The 18,630-nt window shown below is 40.0% G+C and overlaps 1 protein-coding gene across 2 annotated transcripts in view; it reads right to left on the bottom strand.

Moving 5' to 3' along the window:
* The window catches only part of LOC119900561 (adhesion G-protein coupled receptor D2), a 107,741-nt gene that overhangs the window by 33,672 nt on the left and 55,439 nt on the right, over positions 1-18,630 (bottom strand). For both annotated transcript variants that reach the window (XM_038715636.1, XM_038715637.1), the window contains 2 exons: positions 14,465-14,518; positions 11,311-11,464 (listed from right to left, as the gene is read on the bottom strand). In XM_038715636.1, the coding sequence (XP_038571564.1) occupies positions 11,311-11,464; positions 14,465-14,518 (208 nt within the window). The remainder of the gene's footprint in view (positions 1-11,310; positions 11,465-14,464; positions 14,519-18,630) is intronic.

Genomic DNA, 18,630 nt, shown 5'->3' with positions numbered 1-18,630 from the left:
CGTTTTGTAAATTCAATAGAACATGGCATTTTGGTGGGGTATGCAATTCAACACCAGGACAAACACCATGACATAGAGGTAAGAACGACACAGCAATTAATGTAACTAATGTTAGCTAGGTTGTGGGTTAGCAAACTGATGCTGCTTGCTGCTGTGAAAAGCGCCTTTCCTCACCAAAATATTATTATATTATATTAAAATATTATTAAATGATAAAGCATAATAGTGAACGATAAATGTTTTTCTATTGTCAAACGAAAGATATCGTCATAACGCATATCCCTGAGTGAGGTGATGCAGGACACTATGACAGATGATTATTAGTTCTAGTTCTTTCTCTTTCTTCAAAAATATTTGAAAAGCAACTACAAGTGTTGAGTTTGCAATATCAGTCTTCTCTTGTTACATTTTCCTGTCCCTGCTATGTTTCTGCACAAATCTCTCTTATTAAATCAGTAACATTTTTCGGCGGTCTGAAAAAAGTTCAGCACACTGCCTTTGATTTACATAGAAAAGCTGCAAATATCCTCCTCTCCACACATGAGCACACTGTATGACTCCCAATAACAAAAAATATATATATATGCAAACACATGCAAGCCCCTCCCCCATCCACTCGCAATCCATCCATCCTTTCACACACAACACAACCATTAGTCCAAACGGACACGTCCCCCCTGTGGCACAGTACACACATTGTCCTGCTCTTATACCATCAACTGCATCAAAAGGAGAATCTATATTCTTCCCTCTGTCTTTTTTTCATTTGAGTGACTATGAGGAGCAGCAGAAGCAGCTGCTGCTGCAGCCCCTCTCCCTGCTCCTGCTCAGCCGGGGGAAGGCAGTAGGTTTAGCAGGCGAGGCAGATTTATGGCGGTGGAGGTGACCTCTGGGGCCGTAACACGGTGATGGGTGAGTGGCTCTCAACAGTAAGCTACTGGCACTTGACAAAGTGCCCGAAGCAGAATGAATTTACTTCTCTTTTCCTCAATCATCAAGCAGCCACTGCCCTGACCCCCATCCTGACTGCTATAACAAGATCTCCCATCTCACAAGGGCCTGAAAAATTTACTGTCACATCTACTTTTCAATGAGCTCAAGTGAGCACTTCTTTCACCTTCAGCGGAGCAGGTGCTGGTGTGGAGGAGGGCTAACCTACCCCTGTGTGTGCATTCTATGTGTGGTGTATGTATGTGTGTGTGTGTGTGTATGTATGTGTGCATTTGTGTATATAAGAGAGAGTGAGAGAGAGAGAGAGAGAAATTTGTGTATACACCCATGTATGCAGGTTCACCGACTTGCTCCCTCACTTACCCAAACTCATCGTGACATTTTTACACTCGCAGACCATCACAATCACACACTCACCAGCTATAATACAGTATTTGCAAACATACAAGATTACAGAAACAAGAATGAGAACATACAGCATTGATAAACACAAAGATTTAAAAATCTAGGATGTTTGCGCACACACACGCACACGCACACACACAGTACAACAATGTCTACCTTCTCTCATACCCTCTCTGAGACACACAAACATACACACACACACGGGAGAATGAGGTTGCCAGGCAGGGACACAAAGGGCACTGCTATACGGATGTCAGTAGTCAATCTACCTCATCACATCTCTTACACACACAAACATATACACGCGCAAGCACACACACACACGCACACACAAACACCAGGCATTATGAAGTCTGTGTGTTTGCCAGCTTTCATCAGCTTGATGGCAGTGATGGCAGTAGAGTTAGACTTAATGATCCTGATATTTTTTATATGCAGACGATAAATCTTGGTGCACGCACACATTCAAATTCCACCTTTCTTGCACTCTAGCTGTTGAAGTGAAACAGTTGATGTGACACAGAGTAAACTTGACCAAATGAAAGACATATATTAGTATTTCAGATACATCAGCATTAACATTATTTGAATTGCATTTCAAATTAGTTTTTATTTTAAGTCAGCAGTCATATTCTTATTAGATACTCTTATTAGATGTATTAATAAGAAAATTATATATATATATTTTATTTATTTATTTTTTAAACAATACATGACATTAAAAAACAAAATAATAATATTATAAGGAAGAAAAGAATGTGTGTAACAATTTATGAAGTTCATTGGATGAAATTCATCCTACATATATTTGTATTTTTATGTATTAAAATAAACTGCATAAACTTAGTAGAAACACATTTTACTTAGTGGAACATTTTGAGAAACATCCTTGAGAAAAATGACTTGAGATTACTTTCTTACCATATAGCCCGGTAAGAAATCATGTACATAATGTGTCTGTAAAGATTCTAAGTCACCCATGTCTTAGTTATTCAGGGTGGGTTAAAATCAAGGACCCACCCTGGACATAATATAATTTGGTCAGGTTATATATTATTTTAAACAATATGACCTATTTGAAGTCATAGTTGACATTTAATCTTCTTTTTTTGTCTCAACAAACAGACATACTGATTTACCGGCAACAGGAAGAGGAAAATATCTGGAGAAGGTTCCACTTGTTTAAATGGTTGTTTCAAATTGTTAATTTTTCAACAGTTACAGTCCCAACTAGTACACTGTACATTAGATCAGAAGGAAGTTAGTTATGCCAGCATTTCATTTTGTCAGCTTCACAAAATGCCATAACTAATTCAACCTCTTTTCTTTTATGAGCGACTCTTTTGCCCACCCTCACCCACTGGGATAATGTTATTATGATGAGCCAATAAAAATCAATGATTAAACATGTGTAATTTTCCATAGACAATGTATTAAAATTTATTGTCTCTCTCTCTGGTGAGCCATCACATCGGCCCTGGAGCAGCAGACACTCTGTGGGTTACAACTGAAAATAAAGAAGGGCATTAAAACCTATTCAATAAGCCACTGTAAAATTGATCAGGCTATAAAAGCTGCTGCCCGCCTGCTCCCCACCACTCCCACCTACTCCAAACAGGAGAATGTGGCTGTGTAGGAGTAGAGGGACAAAGTGACGAAGAATATGAAAAAAGATAAAGGGAGCGAGAGAGATGGGCGATAGAGAGAAAGAGAAAGGAAAAGGGGGAAAAAAGAGAAAGAAGAGAGACTGAAAGTGAGAGGAGGGAATTGTTAAGGAACAGAAAAACAGAAATGAGGAAAGTGAGACAACAGACAGAGTGAGGGGACAGTGATAAAGAGTTTGAAACAAACAAGATAAAACAGGGAGCGAGAGGGAGAGAGGAGCAGTGATTTCTTTGCTGACATAGCCCTCACTGCATAATCACAAAGCAGTTAAAAAGTGTGATTTGCCATGCTATACTATTATTAAACAATTACATTTACTGCAACTCATCAGTCACTACATATGGTGTTCTGCAGCACACCCCCAAACACACCCCTGACATACAGTAATCAATTTACAATATCTATATTCGTTTCCGCTATTCCGTTTTTATCATTTGTGGTTTTACAGTAAATCAAACTGTATTAGCTTACACCTGCATTCTTGGTAATAGAGCCCCCTGGAGGTTTAATCCCCTAGACTTCAGAGTCAGTTTTGGTCTTCACAGCTCTGGTGGGACTGTATCACAGATGAATTTACTTCACTAACAAAATACACTAAATACATTTCACATTACAGTTTCTCCTATATAATGTAAAGTATTTGCCTGTTAACCACTAGTAAAATGTAAAAACTGTCAGTGGAATATTCATAGTCCACCCACATCAGACCTGCCACACCCAACGTGACACAAATATAAATATAATATATAATATTAAAAACAGATACAATTACTGCCTAAATAAAATGAAAAAATAGTGTCAGGGTGTTCAATTATGCCAGTTTATCACAAACTAGTGGTAATGAACTCAAATGAGAAAGTTAATTTCTATAGAAACAATTTTCATCTCATTCACCTCTCCCACCAAAAAAAATAAATTTACTGCAGAACAACACCTCAGGTTACTGAAAAAGAAGGATGTGTACATTCTCCCACCAACTTCAATAAGTGCACAGAACTCTGTAAGATACTAGACAACAAGCCCTGGAGATTTATTGTTTGATAATCTATATGGGCCGTGTGCCACTTGGGGCTTTCGACTGCCCTCTCAAAAAAATTTAAACAAGATTTATAAGAAATAAGAAAATTCCAGTGGCAAAGAGCGGGGCTGTCGGCTGAATCAGTGGCAGTGGCTCGGCAAACTGCGTTTTTCTTTTAACTTTCAATTCTCCTAAGCATCCGTGCTTCACAGCCCCTTGGGCTATTGCCTTTCTCAATCTGTCCCTGGAGAGGCAGGAGTTATGGTCCCTGTCGATTGAGGAGAAAGGGATGTTATTCCCCTGTCACCTCCTGGTCGCACCGCCATCCTCCCTGCCCTGATCTACGGCCCCCCCCCACCCCTTACCTCCTTCTTCCCTTCCCCACTTTGCTTCGTCGTAAGCTGCCGGCTATGTCGTTGCCATGGGCTGTTGAGATGAGGACAGTGGAAAAATGTTCTGTGTGTGTGGCTGATATTGGTTCTGTTGGCAGCTGCACAACGGTAGTACTGGTGAGTGCTTTAGTACTGTGTTAAGACACTTGCAGACAATTTGGTGTGTGTGTGCACATGTGAGCATCCCCTCTTTGCTGGAGAGGGCTGAAATGACATGGCGTGGTGGGAGTGGTAAACTGTGAGACAGTCTGGCCCAAGGGAGGTGACCTGCCCCAGGGAACATGCAGATCCTTGAGTGACGACCTTGACATGAGAGCAGTGACAGGGTTAAACATGAAAGACAGTTAGCGGACGGTTGTGTGTGATCAAAGGTGTGGCAGTCACAGGAGGCCCTGTAAGTTTGGCTTCATGTTGGGTGGTTGACTGCTACAAATTGTATCAATCCAATATTCTTCAAATATGTCATACACAATTGCTAGAGTATGATTTAATCTTGTTTGGTTTCAGTTTCATGATCATGTTGTCTTTGATTTCACAAGGTAGATCTTTAATTTTTGAAATATTTGCAAATGTCTTGTTTATTTAGACAGTAGGGCAGCAGAGGAGAAAATAAAACAGACAATGATGAATGTTTTGGCGGGATTCAGTCTTACACCAGCAGGGATACAAGTGGATCAAGACAAACAATCTTTCAAGAGACAACAGCTTGGCTCTAACATGTATTGGAATTTGTCTGGACAAGTTTGCACGGATGTTCAATATATGTGTGCGCAATGTGAGTTTCATTTGTGGTTTCTGAGAAGCTCTTATGGAGAAAATGTGTCATGGTTTTGTTCTCTGGTTTAGTTTAAAGTTGAACGATCAAGATTCAAAACACTGCAGGCCTCCTTAAACCACCAACACCACCAATGAACATCAGCACAGACATCAGTACACCTGACACATGCTCAACAGAGGACTTCTAGACCTCAGAGAGAGCAGCCCTATTTCCATACTGGCCAACGCTGTTTTAGGTACTATTGCACCTTAGGCAAATCCTGAGTTTTGAGGGTCTCTCTGGGTGAAGGAATAAATAAATAAGCAGATAAATAGATGAATAACCCAGAGGAATGGGAGCCCATGCGGCTTGGCCATCCATCATATATCCTATTACCACACACTCAGCAGCACCTGCAGTATGTATAATGCAGTCAACCTCTGTAAGCGGATACAAATTCAACTCTTTTCCTCCTCAATTTGTTATATCTGACAACGCCACTGCTTTTGCCTTGTTGTTTCTTTGAATTATGAATAGATTCCCTTCACCAGACTTTTGCGTGTGCGTGATAGCGTGGCGTTGTTATGCAGAACAGCTGCGGAAAACAAATTTGAGAAGCCTGGTGTGCTTTGTAGCGGCTGGGCGAATATGCATAAACAGTTGCGCTTAAAGCCACTTAAGAACAACCAAATCGGCTCAATATTTCATCTTTGGATCTGTTTCATTGGGTGCGATGAATATGACATACTAGAATGTAGTATGAGTGCAGAAAATGCAGTTGTTGTAAGTGTTTCAAATGATCTAAGAATGTTTTTGAGATTTTTCACACAACAGTGAGAAATGGTAGACAATCTTTACACTGACAACTTAAATCTCAATACCTGTCACAAAGTCCTTTTCACAATTTAGCCATGCCACTTGGAACCACAAATATTACAAGTATCGTTAACAAACAGAGAAAGAAGGAAATAAAAGGAGTGTCAGAGGAAGAGAGAGAGCAGAAGAAAGAAGAAAGGAAAGCTAGCGAGTAACTACAAATTAACAAATCCGATGTAAGAGAGTCGGTGAGAGAAACCAAGTGGGAGAGAGGAAGAGGAATGTAAATACATGGCAAACCGAATGCACATTGGCCGTAGCCTGTTTGTTTGGGTATTTACACTGAGGCTACAATCAAGTCCTCAAAGCTTCAGCCCACATGACAAGAGCCCATTTCAGGGCCACATATCCTCTAAACAGCCAAGCCAACAAAACAAATGTGAATCCACTCTCAAGCACAAACACACACACACACACACACACACAAACCCCAAAGTCATATCCACTCATTTGTCAATCACTTCAAAATGCAAAAATGATGCAGGGAAAATGCATCAAATTTAATTTGTGCAGAGAGAGAGGGCAGGGGAAGATAAGTCGTGAGGAAGTGATTTTTTGGGACTTGGCTGAACTTTGGAGCCCTGTTTTGTTTGAGCAGATGTAGAATTAGTACACATCACTTTGCATCAGAGAGACATTGAACAGATCAGAGGCCAAATACCCCTGTCATACAGACACACCAGCACACCTCGCCTCTAGTGTCTGGGCTGTTCTTCTATGGAAATTATCAATGTGATGTTGATTCCCACAGCAACAAATTATTATTCTTATTCCTAAAGCATGCCAAATATCAGTGGCTTGTTACACCAGTGGATAGACAACAGTTTTACACAACTCTCAAACAGTTTCTGGCTATATTTCATAATATTACATAAATAAAATACTGTAATTACAAATAACAGTAGGTGCAGTAGTACATGGATATCATCACTTAACACTCCAAGCAAGACATAGACATTCAATCAAACATTTATCTAGTACTCATTGATGTGAAATCCTAATTACTAAGTTTTGTGTGTAAATTCCTTCTGACAACACTAATAATTATCCCTTAAATATTATAATATCCCCTTGACATATATTGTAATGTTTGTTGAAAATATTGTCACATTTGACGTGTCAGTATTGCAAGCCCTGGTGGTCCACAGAAGTGGACCTTCAAATACAGAAACAGATTCAACAGCAAGCACCCAGATGAAATTGCTGCAAACATGCTGTCATTCCACAAGGGAATATTTCTTTTTTTGTATTTGTGGAGCAAGGGATCCTGCTACATGTCAATGAACTGGGCTAAACATGCATGACAAGTGATGGTGTGTGGGTGGAGGGAGATAAGGGGGGAGTCAACCTCGTGGTGGTGTCAGCGAAGGATCTGTGTGTAATCTGCAGAAGATGCATGCAATAGACCGCCACAGTACTTTATCTAGAAGGCCCCTAATTGTGAGAGATGTTGAGGAACACATGTTTGCAAAAGAGTAGGGGAAGGGGTGTCAGATGTCAGCAATGTGCAGGCATATGTTTCCTACAAGCTGGGTTACGTAAACTGGAAATGACACCAGAAACCAAGTTTGCTACAGTGAACTTGTGAGGACCGGACTCTTGGGAAACACTCACAAACTACCTGACCAATCAGTCTGTCTAATGCTACACCTGTAGGTGCTTAACATTTTAAATCAAACATGATAAAATCCTGACTAAAATATCTAACATAACTCTCACATTTAGAAAGTGTCATCACAATTGCATTATACTGTAGTGTGTGTAATATTCTATCATCAAATACTGACACAAATTAGATGTGAAACAGCATGACATACCCAAATTTCATTACACATAAAACAATATCTACAGTGTAGTCAGACACAGTTTGAAACATAAGCGACCCCACAGGAAAACTCAATGACTTTATGAATTCAAAACATGAACCATAAAAGAAAGATTACTGCTTGGCCATCTTTACTTGTTGAGAAGGAGGCTTTAAAAAAAGCAAGAACATGACGTGAAGTAACACTGGTTAAAAGCGCTCGCAACCTTCAACTCAGCCATTGTGTGGGGCCATCTCATCAGGAATGTAACTCTTGTGCACATACACAAACACCCACACAGCCATTTCCCTTTCAATTCAAATCCCTCCACACTTCACCCCCTATTCCTCTTTTATTCCTTCATTATGCACTTGTCCTTCTCTTATGCTCACAGCAAATATTCCCTTTACTTTGTTCACATCTTTCACCATGTACCCTGAACATAACCCACTGTCTGCCTCAGACATTTGTGCCAACCAACTTGAGTAAACAGAAAGATGGAAATGGCATAAAGGTATCAAAAGCAGAACAACCCCCAAAACACTCCCTCCTACCAAGAAGGGGTTGACCTTGTGCATGCAAGCTACCACTATCACTCAGGAGATGCTGTGGTTATTGTTAGGAAAAAGCAGGGCCCATCTGTTTGTTTGTGAGAAGACATGCTATATTGTACCATATGTTGAGCATGCAATCAAAATAAACGCATCGCCATTAGAAAGCCACCTTTTCACCAGCTTTCACCTGCTTGCTTAAGTCTAGATTACTTTTTAGAGACACTGTTTGACAAAATAAATAATTTTATAAAAAATAATCAAAATGTCCACACCCTCCGGATAAACTGATCAACTGCTGTTACACCTCTTCTTAATCATAGTTTAAGATTACAGTCGAGTGAGTTGGGTTCACATTGATGATTAGCTACAGTGTCATGAGAGCAAATGTTTGCCTTTGTATGCCCTGCTACAGGATAATACGCATACAGTAGTATTAGTTTGTAGTGCAGGAGCACCTGGCCGCCAACCCGCCAGCACTCAATCACCCAGATTTGCATGTTGTAGCATTGAGTTGGGAGCAGATTGGAGGGGCAACAAATGGGCTGAATAATATCGTCTGACAATCAATTATTTCTGCAACTGTGTTACATCAAAAAACATGATCTCTGCTGCCTTGTTTGATTTGTCAGGTTGCATAGGAGGTTCAGTCATGTAAAAGCGACGTAGAGACTGATTTAACTACTGCGCGCTGAGTGAATGAAAGAGACAGTAATAGTTTCGAGGACCATGCAAATCACCTGCAAAGGAAACGCAGTAAATCACAGTCTGAGAGGTGCACAGAGCGGCAACAAGGAGCAATAACACACAGCACATGTACTATTCAAATGGGAATTTCATTATTGTACAAGTCATAAACCATGACCCACATAGTATTTTACCAGATGAAGATACTGTGCGTTAAGTCATATTAAATTGTTCCATCTCATTGTCAGTGAATAAAAAAAAGTGTTAACAACGTATCTTTAAAAGGTTGAAAAAGTGCAGATTTACTAATCTAATTTAATAAACACTCTGGTGACATTATATCTCAGGGATCAGCATAGGAACTCTTCCCATAAATGGGGGGTCATAACCTAAACGCTGTCTGCCCTCTTATTTCTGTTATTGTCAGTAATATACTTTTTTAACCAGTGTAATTTAAGCTAAAATATTTTCATAAAAAAGTGTGATACCTTTTTTTAAAATCACATTGCAAATAAATACATCCACGTTGTAAATAAAATATTTTCAGTGTGATGCTGAAAATGCTGCATCAACTAGGGTAACAAAACAAGTGACACTAAGACCGGCTTTGTATTACAGAATGAAACCAGGTTTCGACCTCTCCCTATTTCTTTCCTTGCTTTGAAACCGGTGTCTCCAATCTTTTCTACAACCAAATGACTCTTAACTCTGCTGAGTGCAGCATGGGTCACGCAGCAAGATTGAAGCCAGGGTGTCTGGTTAGTGTTTAAGTTTAAAATCAGCTTTCTGATGTCTGATTTCACTCAACAGGCCAGTCGCTACTCTGTTTCAGAGTGCCTTGCAGTAATGCCTTGCAGATTTGCCAGTGGGGGAACAGTGGGGGAATATATGTATATATATGGAGCTAAAACTTAATGCAACTTTATGATCGTTTTGAAGACTTGTGTTTCTAATATTTTGAGCACCTTTTTCTATCAGTAAAGATTGTCTAAATATTACAAACACCTCTCAGTATAACACAATACAAGTGAGAGTACCGCAAACTAACTACAGCCTCCAAAATGACCATTAAGTTGAATCAACATCTCTCTAAAAGAGTCTCTAATGCAACACTGCAACTTTAATGAAGACACCATATGCTGTTGGGCTAGACTGCATTACTTTTAGGTGTTCCTAACAAACTGCAACTGAGTGCACATAAAACGATTATGCAGAGAAAATAAATGGAATTTGTGACATAAGTGACATAAATAAAAAGTAAAATATATTACCTTGAGAGAGAATGAAAGAGAGAGGAGGGTGTCATTGGGATGACTGGGCCTTTTCAATCATACAGTAGATGTTTGGATGAATCAGGTGCAGCCTACATAGTCTGCCACCCACATAATGTACATACACAGACACACGCCACACATGGGCTCTCATCGCTTGTAAATTCCACTGAATTAATCAGGGAAAGCTGAAGCTGCATTTTAGTTACTAAACTGCAAAGTGAAAATTAAAATCCTTCTCATGGCAATACAATTTCTGAACTGAAAATTTCAAAATGCAAGGCAACAGGTGCTGACCTGTTCAAAAGAGAGGGTATATTAAGATAAAAAAAGGTACACAACAAACAAAATACTTCACATATTTTTATATATTTAGATGTCATATTTCATTCTAATTAAGAAAATATCACTAGATCAGTGGCCTTTCTTGTTATAAATGATGGTGGATTGGTTGTGCTTTTTGAGAAGCAAGGCCAGCAGAGAAACCAAATTAGCAAGCGATCTTGTGACTTTCTATTATGTTCGGCTGCTAAGACAGCTGCGTCAAATCCTTTGATCACGTAGCAAAAACTGTGTGGGAACAGTGAATTAGAGATAGTAGTAATATAGTTAAACCGCCAAAACCTCAATTGTATCTGTAATCAAACGTTAGCCAGAAGTCTAGTATAAGAAATTGCTTTATTTTAACGGCAGCTATTTTGAATTACATTTATCACAGGTAGGGTCGAAGTATGGACACAGTGTTCCAAGCTGGCACCATTTCATTCCTTGTTTTTCTGGGTTCAGAATTTTTGGCTTATAATTTATATGAATATGAAGTCTGTCCTACAAATGAGAGTATACAATTGAAGTCTGAGGATACCAGGATGCATGGCTGTCTGCCAATGTGTCTTTTTATGGTTGTATGATATGGTATTGGTCTGACAACTCACCGCTGGTCCTCTCTTCTTCCTTTCCCAGGCCTGGAGTGTTGCTGCAAGTGTAGGTAGGAGTGGCCTCCTCCTCCTGGCTTGGGGTAGTTCCTAGTCGGAAACTCACAGGACGAGAGCTGGTAACTGAGCTGGATGGTCGGGAACTGGCACAGTTCTGTAAGAAATAGGAAGAAGATGTCAGCTGCCGGAGATCACTGTATGGTTTCATACAAGTTAAAGGAATACACAGCCACTGGTCAACTTTCCTGTAAACTGATAAGAACAAAGAAATCAAGTTCATCCATACTTTCCTAGTTGATCATAGGTGATGCAGATTTTTTGGATTATCAGTCTAATTGTCTTTTTACATTTTCACTTTCACTTGTTTATTGATGAACTTTTTATCTGATTAACAGTATACATTTATTAAGCAATCACAATTAGTAATGAACACAAATAGATGCCATGGGCTATTGTAGACAACTGCATTGTCCTATCCACGTTTCCAGCACCAAACCTGAGCAGCTGCTCTATGAATTCAGAACTAAAGAGACCTCCTTGTTCACACACGCACCTTCCAGCCAGAGCAAAATAAACAGAAATCACAGAAAATCCATTTGTTTGCACAGCTCTCAAACAGACTGGGGGGCTTCAACGGGCTCCAGGACCTCTTATATTTCATACTGTACTTCTATCAGGCAGGAATGCCTCAAATGGCAAACACTTGGGGCCTGCCATTCTGGCTGCTTTTGTCTTTTGTTGATGCACAGCTTCACTGCTTATGACACACACACACACACACACAAACACACACTCACACACACACACACAAGTGGAAAGAGAAAGATACATGCACTGCTACACGTCATTATAAATCAGTCCTACCAGGGGTCCCAGCGATTAAATTACTTTTAATTGACCTTTTACCTATTTTAACAAACAAGCATAACCACATACAGCTTTTCCACAGCTATTTTTATGGTACCAGACAAAGACAAAAAATAAACATCAACTCTCGACTGTCCACTTGTGAAAATCAGACTCCAATTAATTTTTTCTAGCACCAGTACTGATACCAACTAACTCTTTGCTTCAAAAAAAAAAAAACTAATCCACTTCAAATTTATATCTATATTTCAGTGGTGTCAGGGGCATGGAGTTGGGGGGGGGGGGGTTGTTTTTTATCTGGGGCCTGCAATTGACAGCTTTATTTCACAAAGCAATCTGGCTGTGTGTGCACAAGAGGGAGGTCAGGGTGGGTCAGGAGGTACTTGGTATCAAACAGGCAGGCTACACTAGTCGAAGTGTGTGTATAAAACCCCACCCCCTGGGGCTCTGTGTGACCGACACCCATGTAGAGGACTACAACAAGGAAGAGGGCTAAAGAGGTCGACCGTATAGAATTTAAGTGGGAAGAGTGTATGATTAGGTTTGGTGGAATTTATGAGAGGTCAAGGTCAATGATGTGTCATGTCACTGTACCAAGAGCAATACAGTTTAATTGTTCCACAATTTTTAAATTAATTTCATGTGTTGTTGGTTATACACAGTACATTTCATCTGATGTCATGTGCACTGTTTAGATACAGTAAATTACGCTGCTTGACCATCCCTAAAAATTCCTTATCACACATGATCATCCTGGAGATGCTAGATATCTGACAGATCAATTGTAGGGTAAAGCAGCAAATACTAAGCCTTACTAAGGTAAGGCTTAGTATTTGCTGCTTTGCGATTTGCTTTTATAATTTAAATTACCACTTTGAATCCTTAAATTGAAGTTGCAGTCAATTATGCCACTGAGTTAACCCTTTAATCTTTGCAAATAATTCAACATATAAACCCCTCTATCTCTGACAAGTGCCATTCGTCTTTAAATGACCTCATATGCAGTAACACCGCCAAAGCCTCTTTATCCCTCAGCCAGCAAGGCACAATACCCAATCCTATGTTTTACAACAAGGGGATATATAGGGGCATGTGCGGTCATCTAGAGCCAAATGTCTCCTATCTAACCACAGGACAGGTAGATACAGTATTTCAAGCAGGATTTATTGCACAAAATAGCATTAGCTAAAAACCGTCAGGCGGCAGTGATGGCTAAAAAACGCATTCTGGTAGCGGAACTCGGCAAGATTGGAAAATTGCCACCACCAGAGGGGAGAGGAAGCAGTAAAAATGACGGTAGATGGGGGGGCTTCACTGATAACGTGAGCAGCCAATATATCAGCCTGCACACTGGTGGCAAGGGGTCCCAGACACACACACTTTAATTTATCTATACATTTATTTAATTTCCTTCTATCCTTACAACGTCCATCTGTGAGGTACGGGGTCAACAGGAAGTAGGGGCACCCTGATATTTTACAAATCAATCAGCTGTCAGAAATTGTTTTATTCCTTCTTCAGTGACCATCTGTGAGGGTGGGGAATGTTGGAGGGTACATGTGAGTGTGCTGTAGGTGGGGCAGGACAAAATGCTGCTGGCAAGAGAGGAGTGGGGTTAACGTGATCACTCATAAGGGACAAGATGCATTTTGTGTGTGCGTGTGTCTGTGTGTGTGTGTGAGATGGCTGGGGCAAAGGAGTGTGGAATGGTTAGAGTGGGTATTTGTCAAGGTGCTTGGGTCTATAATTGTACGTATGTGTGTGTGGTATGTGCCTGTTTGTGTATGCTGTGATCCTCCATAGACACACACACACCCATGAACACACGTGCGTGCAGCATCCCACCGCTTCAGCCAAACAGCAGCGTCCAACAAGGTATAAATACTGGGTTGACACTTTAATGTCAGGGGACGGCTTATCCTGGATTAGAAACTTGTAACCCACCACGGAGCTTGACATTGCTGGGATGAAGGTGCAGCGCAATGGGCAGAGTGTGTGTGTGTGTGTGGTGGTGGTGGTGGTGGTGGTGGTGGTGGTGGGGGGGGGGGGGGGTGTCTATGTTTGATGTATAAGGGCATCTAACACGGACTGTTGACTTGTGAGAGGCTAGCAGAGGTACAATGTTGCATTCTGGCCAGCTTTCACTGGCATTGCTAGAGTGGTGATTTTTTTTTATCATGAGAAGCAAAAGCTGTGAGGAAAATTGAGTCTGTCGCACGGGTGTGTTTCAGAGACACACACACACAAATACACACCCCCGTTCACAGGAAAATAGAGGATTACATACTGAAAAATTAAGCGCTTTTCTCCTCTCCTTGATCCTGTTGACCGTGCTCCGAACCTGAAAGAAAGGGAGACAGAATGGGAGAGAAAGAGATAAGTGTATCTGACACAGCACTCAATGTAACACACTTACAATGAATCAAAACAAAAAAATCTTTCGCAGCAAACTCCTGCGAGCACAAGTGTAAAATGGAGAAAGGAGGACAGAATGTGGAAGGGATGTAACAAATCTTGGGCGTTAGTTTGAGGGCACTGACAACGGTTGAGGAGGTGTGTGTGTGTGTGTGTGTGTGTGTGTGTGTGTGTGTGTGTGTGTGTGTTTGTACATGTACGTGTGAGAGGGTGTTCCTGTATGTCCCAGTGGCTAATGGGACTTGAAAGTGACACATAGAGCTGGCAAACTAAGGAGACGACTTCAAGCTATCATCTGTCAGCATAGAGCGCCGGGACCAACAAATGGAGCTATTGGAGGAGAAGGGACCGCCCTAGCAGAACAGATTACATTTTTACACTCCGGATGAAACGGTGTTCTGCACGCCTTCATTTAACACATACAAGACAAGAATTTCATGGATTTTCAGAGATGCACAGTCTACATACATACAATTTTACTTTATAATAATTTTTGAAATCCCCAACCTAATTTATAATGAACTCCTTGAATAAAGTTTAAACACTTTTTTTTAAATGAGATTAACAATAAATAATTTTGTACTGTAGAAGTTAATTCAAGACATTGCTTAAAGATCAGTAATGATTTGATGACCTTTGATTACATATTTATTATATATGTGCCAAATTCCATGTATCATTTTCTTCTTATTAATTGATCATTTTTATCAATTTAAACTAATAGAAAAATTATTTTGGAATTTAATCCATCCAGATATTTATTAATAGTATCAACAAAATGTAAATCGTGTAAGTTGTAAGTTGTGTATTTAATATCATGTGACACAAGGCAATAACTCAGAAATTTCTTCCATCGAATAAAACTCCACATTAAATAACATTTGAAAACGTACAAAATAAAAACTAATTAATTTTCAAAATTTGTATTAAAAATGATGTGTTTGCATCTTTATGGTAGAACATTTTTACTGATCACACAATCATAGGTAAATGCATATAGTTTAGTATGATGTGTTACTAGACATTCCTTTGGTAAAAAATAAATATATAAATCTAAAATTGCAGAATAAAACTAAGGAAATATACAAAAATGTATATGTTGTCCCACATCAGCAGCAATGAATCAATGTATTTCCCTACAAGAAAGTTTTGATTAATTCAATATTAGAACATTTTCACATTATTATATATGGGCAATGTGTTACAGTAAACCGGATATCTAGGTATCAGATAATTATCTGTTTAGTTTAAAAAAATCTAAATAAAAAAGCATACAGCACAGTAGGAATTACTCAGTGTGTTAGTAGCCCAGTTAAATAGGCTGAAGTATTCTACGGAAAACCTCTGGCACTTATGAGGTCTGTATGTGTGTGTGTGTGTGTGTGCATGTGCATGTGTCCGTGCACAGTGTCAGCGCTCACTGTAAATTTGTAGCGGCTGGGCACTCATCACTACAGCTCGTCCCAGTCCAGCCCACCACGTTAGTGAATATGCATTATGGCTTATGGCTTCATTAAGCCGCAGCGTGTTATAAATTATGACACCACACTGAACTCACACACACACTCAGACACAGCATGTGTATACAGAGGATGTTTTGCATACATACTAACAGTGAAGGGCAACATAATGAAGAGAGCCCAAGCCTTGTGACAGGGCAGAATCAACAGCATCATGTTTCCAAAATCCCACCTATTATTTCTGACAAGATCTGCAGAAGGCCTTCGACACCGTGCAGATGTTGGAGAGACACCGTCTTAATGCAATTTAATGGGGAAAAGTAAGTCCTGGGGATTTCATTGATATCAAAAGCAGCCGGCGTGCTGAGGCAATTACATGACACAACTTAATTAATCATTTGACAATGAGGGGAAGGGCATTGTTTTAGATGATCGTTATGTGTTTAAGGGGTTTTGCGCACACTCAAGGTTTTGCAATGATGCAAAGCATGGTTTGCCATGTAAATGGGCGCTAAGTGATTACCATATGAAAGCAGTGCGCCCGACAACACCTGCCGACATCCTTGGAGTTGATAGAAATAAAAGGTCATCAAAGCGTGGGATTACAAGGTGACCACCAAGGAAAAGCTAATTGCAATGAATAATGGAAAGCTATTGTCAAGTAATTAGCAATTAAAACGCTGCATTTTGAGTGTAATAGCAGTAGACACAGTCGGTCTTCCATGTCATATTTGTAATTATTGAGCCTGGAAACCAGCCTCATGAATGGAGCATTTTCTGACTTTGAGACACTAGTTAATTCAACACCTTTCTTTAGCATATCAAAGTAAGATTTCTTCACAGTATGATGGTTAAAGACTAATTTGTTCTACCAGTTAACAACTAAGAGCAACTTTGCAAAGTTTTTTCTTCACTCTACAGACTTTGTTACACAGAGCAGCCTAAGGTGTGTGACAATGTAATCAAAGGAGGGGTTGCCATTCCCAGCCATTAAGGCTGGTTAGCTTAAATGAAAACAGACAAAGCAGGAATCTCTCTATCTCACACTGGCCTCCCCCTGCCACTCTGACTCTAAAGAGTGATCATTTCCATTCAGAATTTCTGTAATTTTTCTATTAAGAAAATATTAGGTGTCAGGGAGGGTGAAACCTGAAGCCAGCGGTGCACTGTGTCGCACATTAGACAAGTTAAAGATACAAAACAAAAGGCAAGATGGGTGAGAGAGAACAAATAACAGTCCTCCGGAAAAGTAGTGAGTTTTCAGAGGAAGAAAGAAAAATGTGTAGAGGTGAATAATGGCAAGATTTTTCTCAAATGTTAAAAAAGAAGTGTGGTTCTGAAAACCGGAACATTTACATGAACTGCTCACAAATTGTGAAGACCCCAGGGTCAAGGACATATTGAGCGCAAGAAAATGATTTTCCCGAGCACCAAAAAAGCCACTTAAGCAAGAATGCAGTGTTGATTTATTTTAGTGCGAAAGGTCAGCCCTCCCGGCTCTGCATTGTTGGTGTGTCGCCTATGACTCAGGGACAGCTCTTTATGCTCTGGAGAAGACATTGATGAAGAAAAGAAAGAGAAAAGGTGAAATAAAAAGGACAGCAAATACAAATGGGGGGGTTACATAATATGTACAATTATCTTTGAAGAGCTGGGTAGCAACATAGTAATTACCCAACATTACCCAACTCTTTAAAACAGTTGTTTGTATACAGTGACGAGGACCTTGTACATTCAATCAAAGCAACAAGAGGCAAATGAAAACATAAGGCAAGATGAGGACTCGTTAACCATGGTTCATTCCAACCACAGAGGAGACGTTAACGTTGGCATACTATATTTACAGTTTTTATTTCATTTTGCTATGATAGTTAACAGTCTGCCTTTTTATATTTACTATATCACATGTATTTTCACTGTCTCTTGAATTGCTGACTGTGCTACAAGGCAAATCTTTTTCAGATTTTCACTTTTTCCTTAAAGTTTTGTATGGGAAAAGTCTAAAAATGAGTCGGGTTCACAGAAAAGTATTTACTTACTTTTATGTACTTGTGTTTTTCAGATGCATCATTACCTATGCACATCTAAAGTGCACCCTATTTAAATAGACTTAAAGCCACATTTGACCAAGAGTGATTTTCATGAATTGAGTCTCATCCATTAAATTGTATCTCTGTCTCTCGCCACTCCCCCACTCTCCATTCCCACACAGCTACGCTGTATCTAAATGGTAATAAAGCAGCATCTCAATACAATATGTCCTCACTCCTTCATTGCATATTGTTAGTTGCATATTGTTTTTCTTTTTTTGTCCTACTATGGTGAGTGCCTGGGGCCCAGCGAAGCTCTGGCCAGCAGCTTTGTCAGGATGCTAAATGGAGGGCCGTGAGTTTAAAAACTTAAAGAGGCAGTGAAATATTAGCCAATGTGGGTGAGGAATGAGTGGCTGAGAACCGCGGCGTGTCAGTGTTTAATGGTCGGACTCGGATGCATATAAGTTAGTCCAAGCATGAAGGGCAGTGGGACGCTCGCGTGGAAACGATGTCCCCTCCCCTGCTTCCCATCCCTCCTCCCATCC

The sequence above is a fragment of the Micropterus salmoides genome, unplaced genomic scaffold, assembly GCF_014851395.1.
Source record: "Micropterus salmoides isolate LMB-PRFRI ecotype aquatic unplaced genomic scaffold, ASM1485139v1 Ms_hic_scaffold_13, whole genome shotgun sequence".
NCBI classification, from domain to species: Eukaryota; Metazoa; Chordata; class Actinopteri; order Centrarchiformes; family Centrarchidae; genus Micropterus; species Micropterus salmoides.
This window is presented reverse-complemented; position numbering and strand designations above follow the sequence as displayed.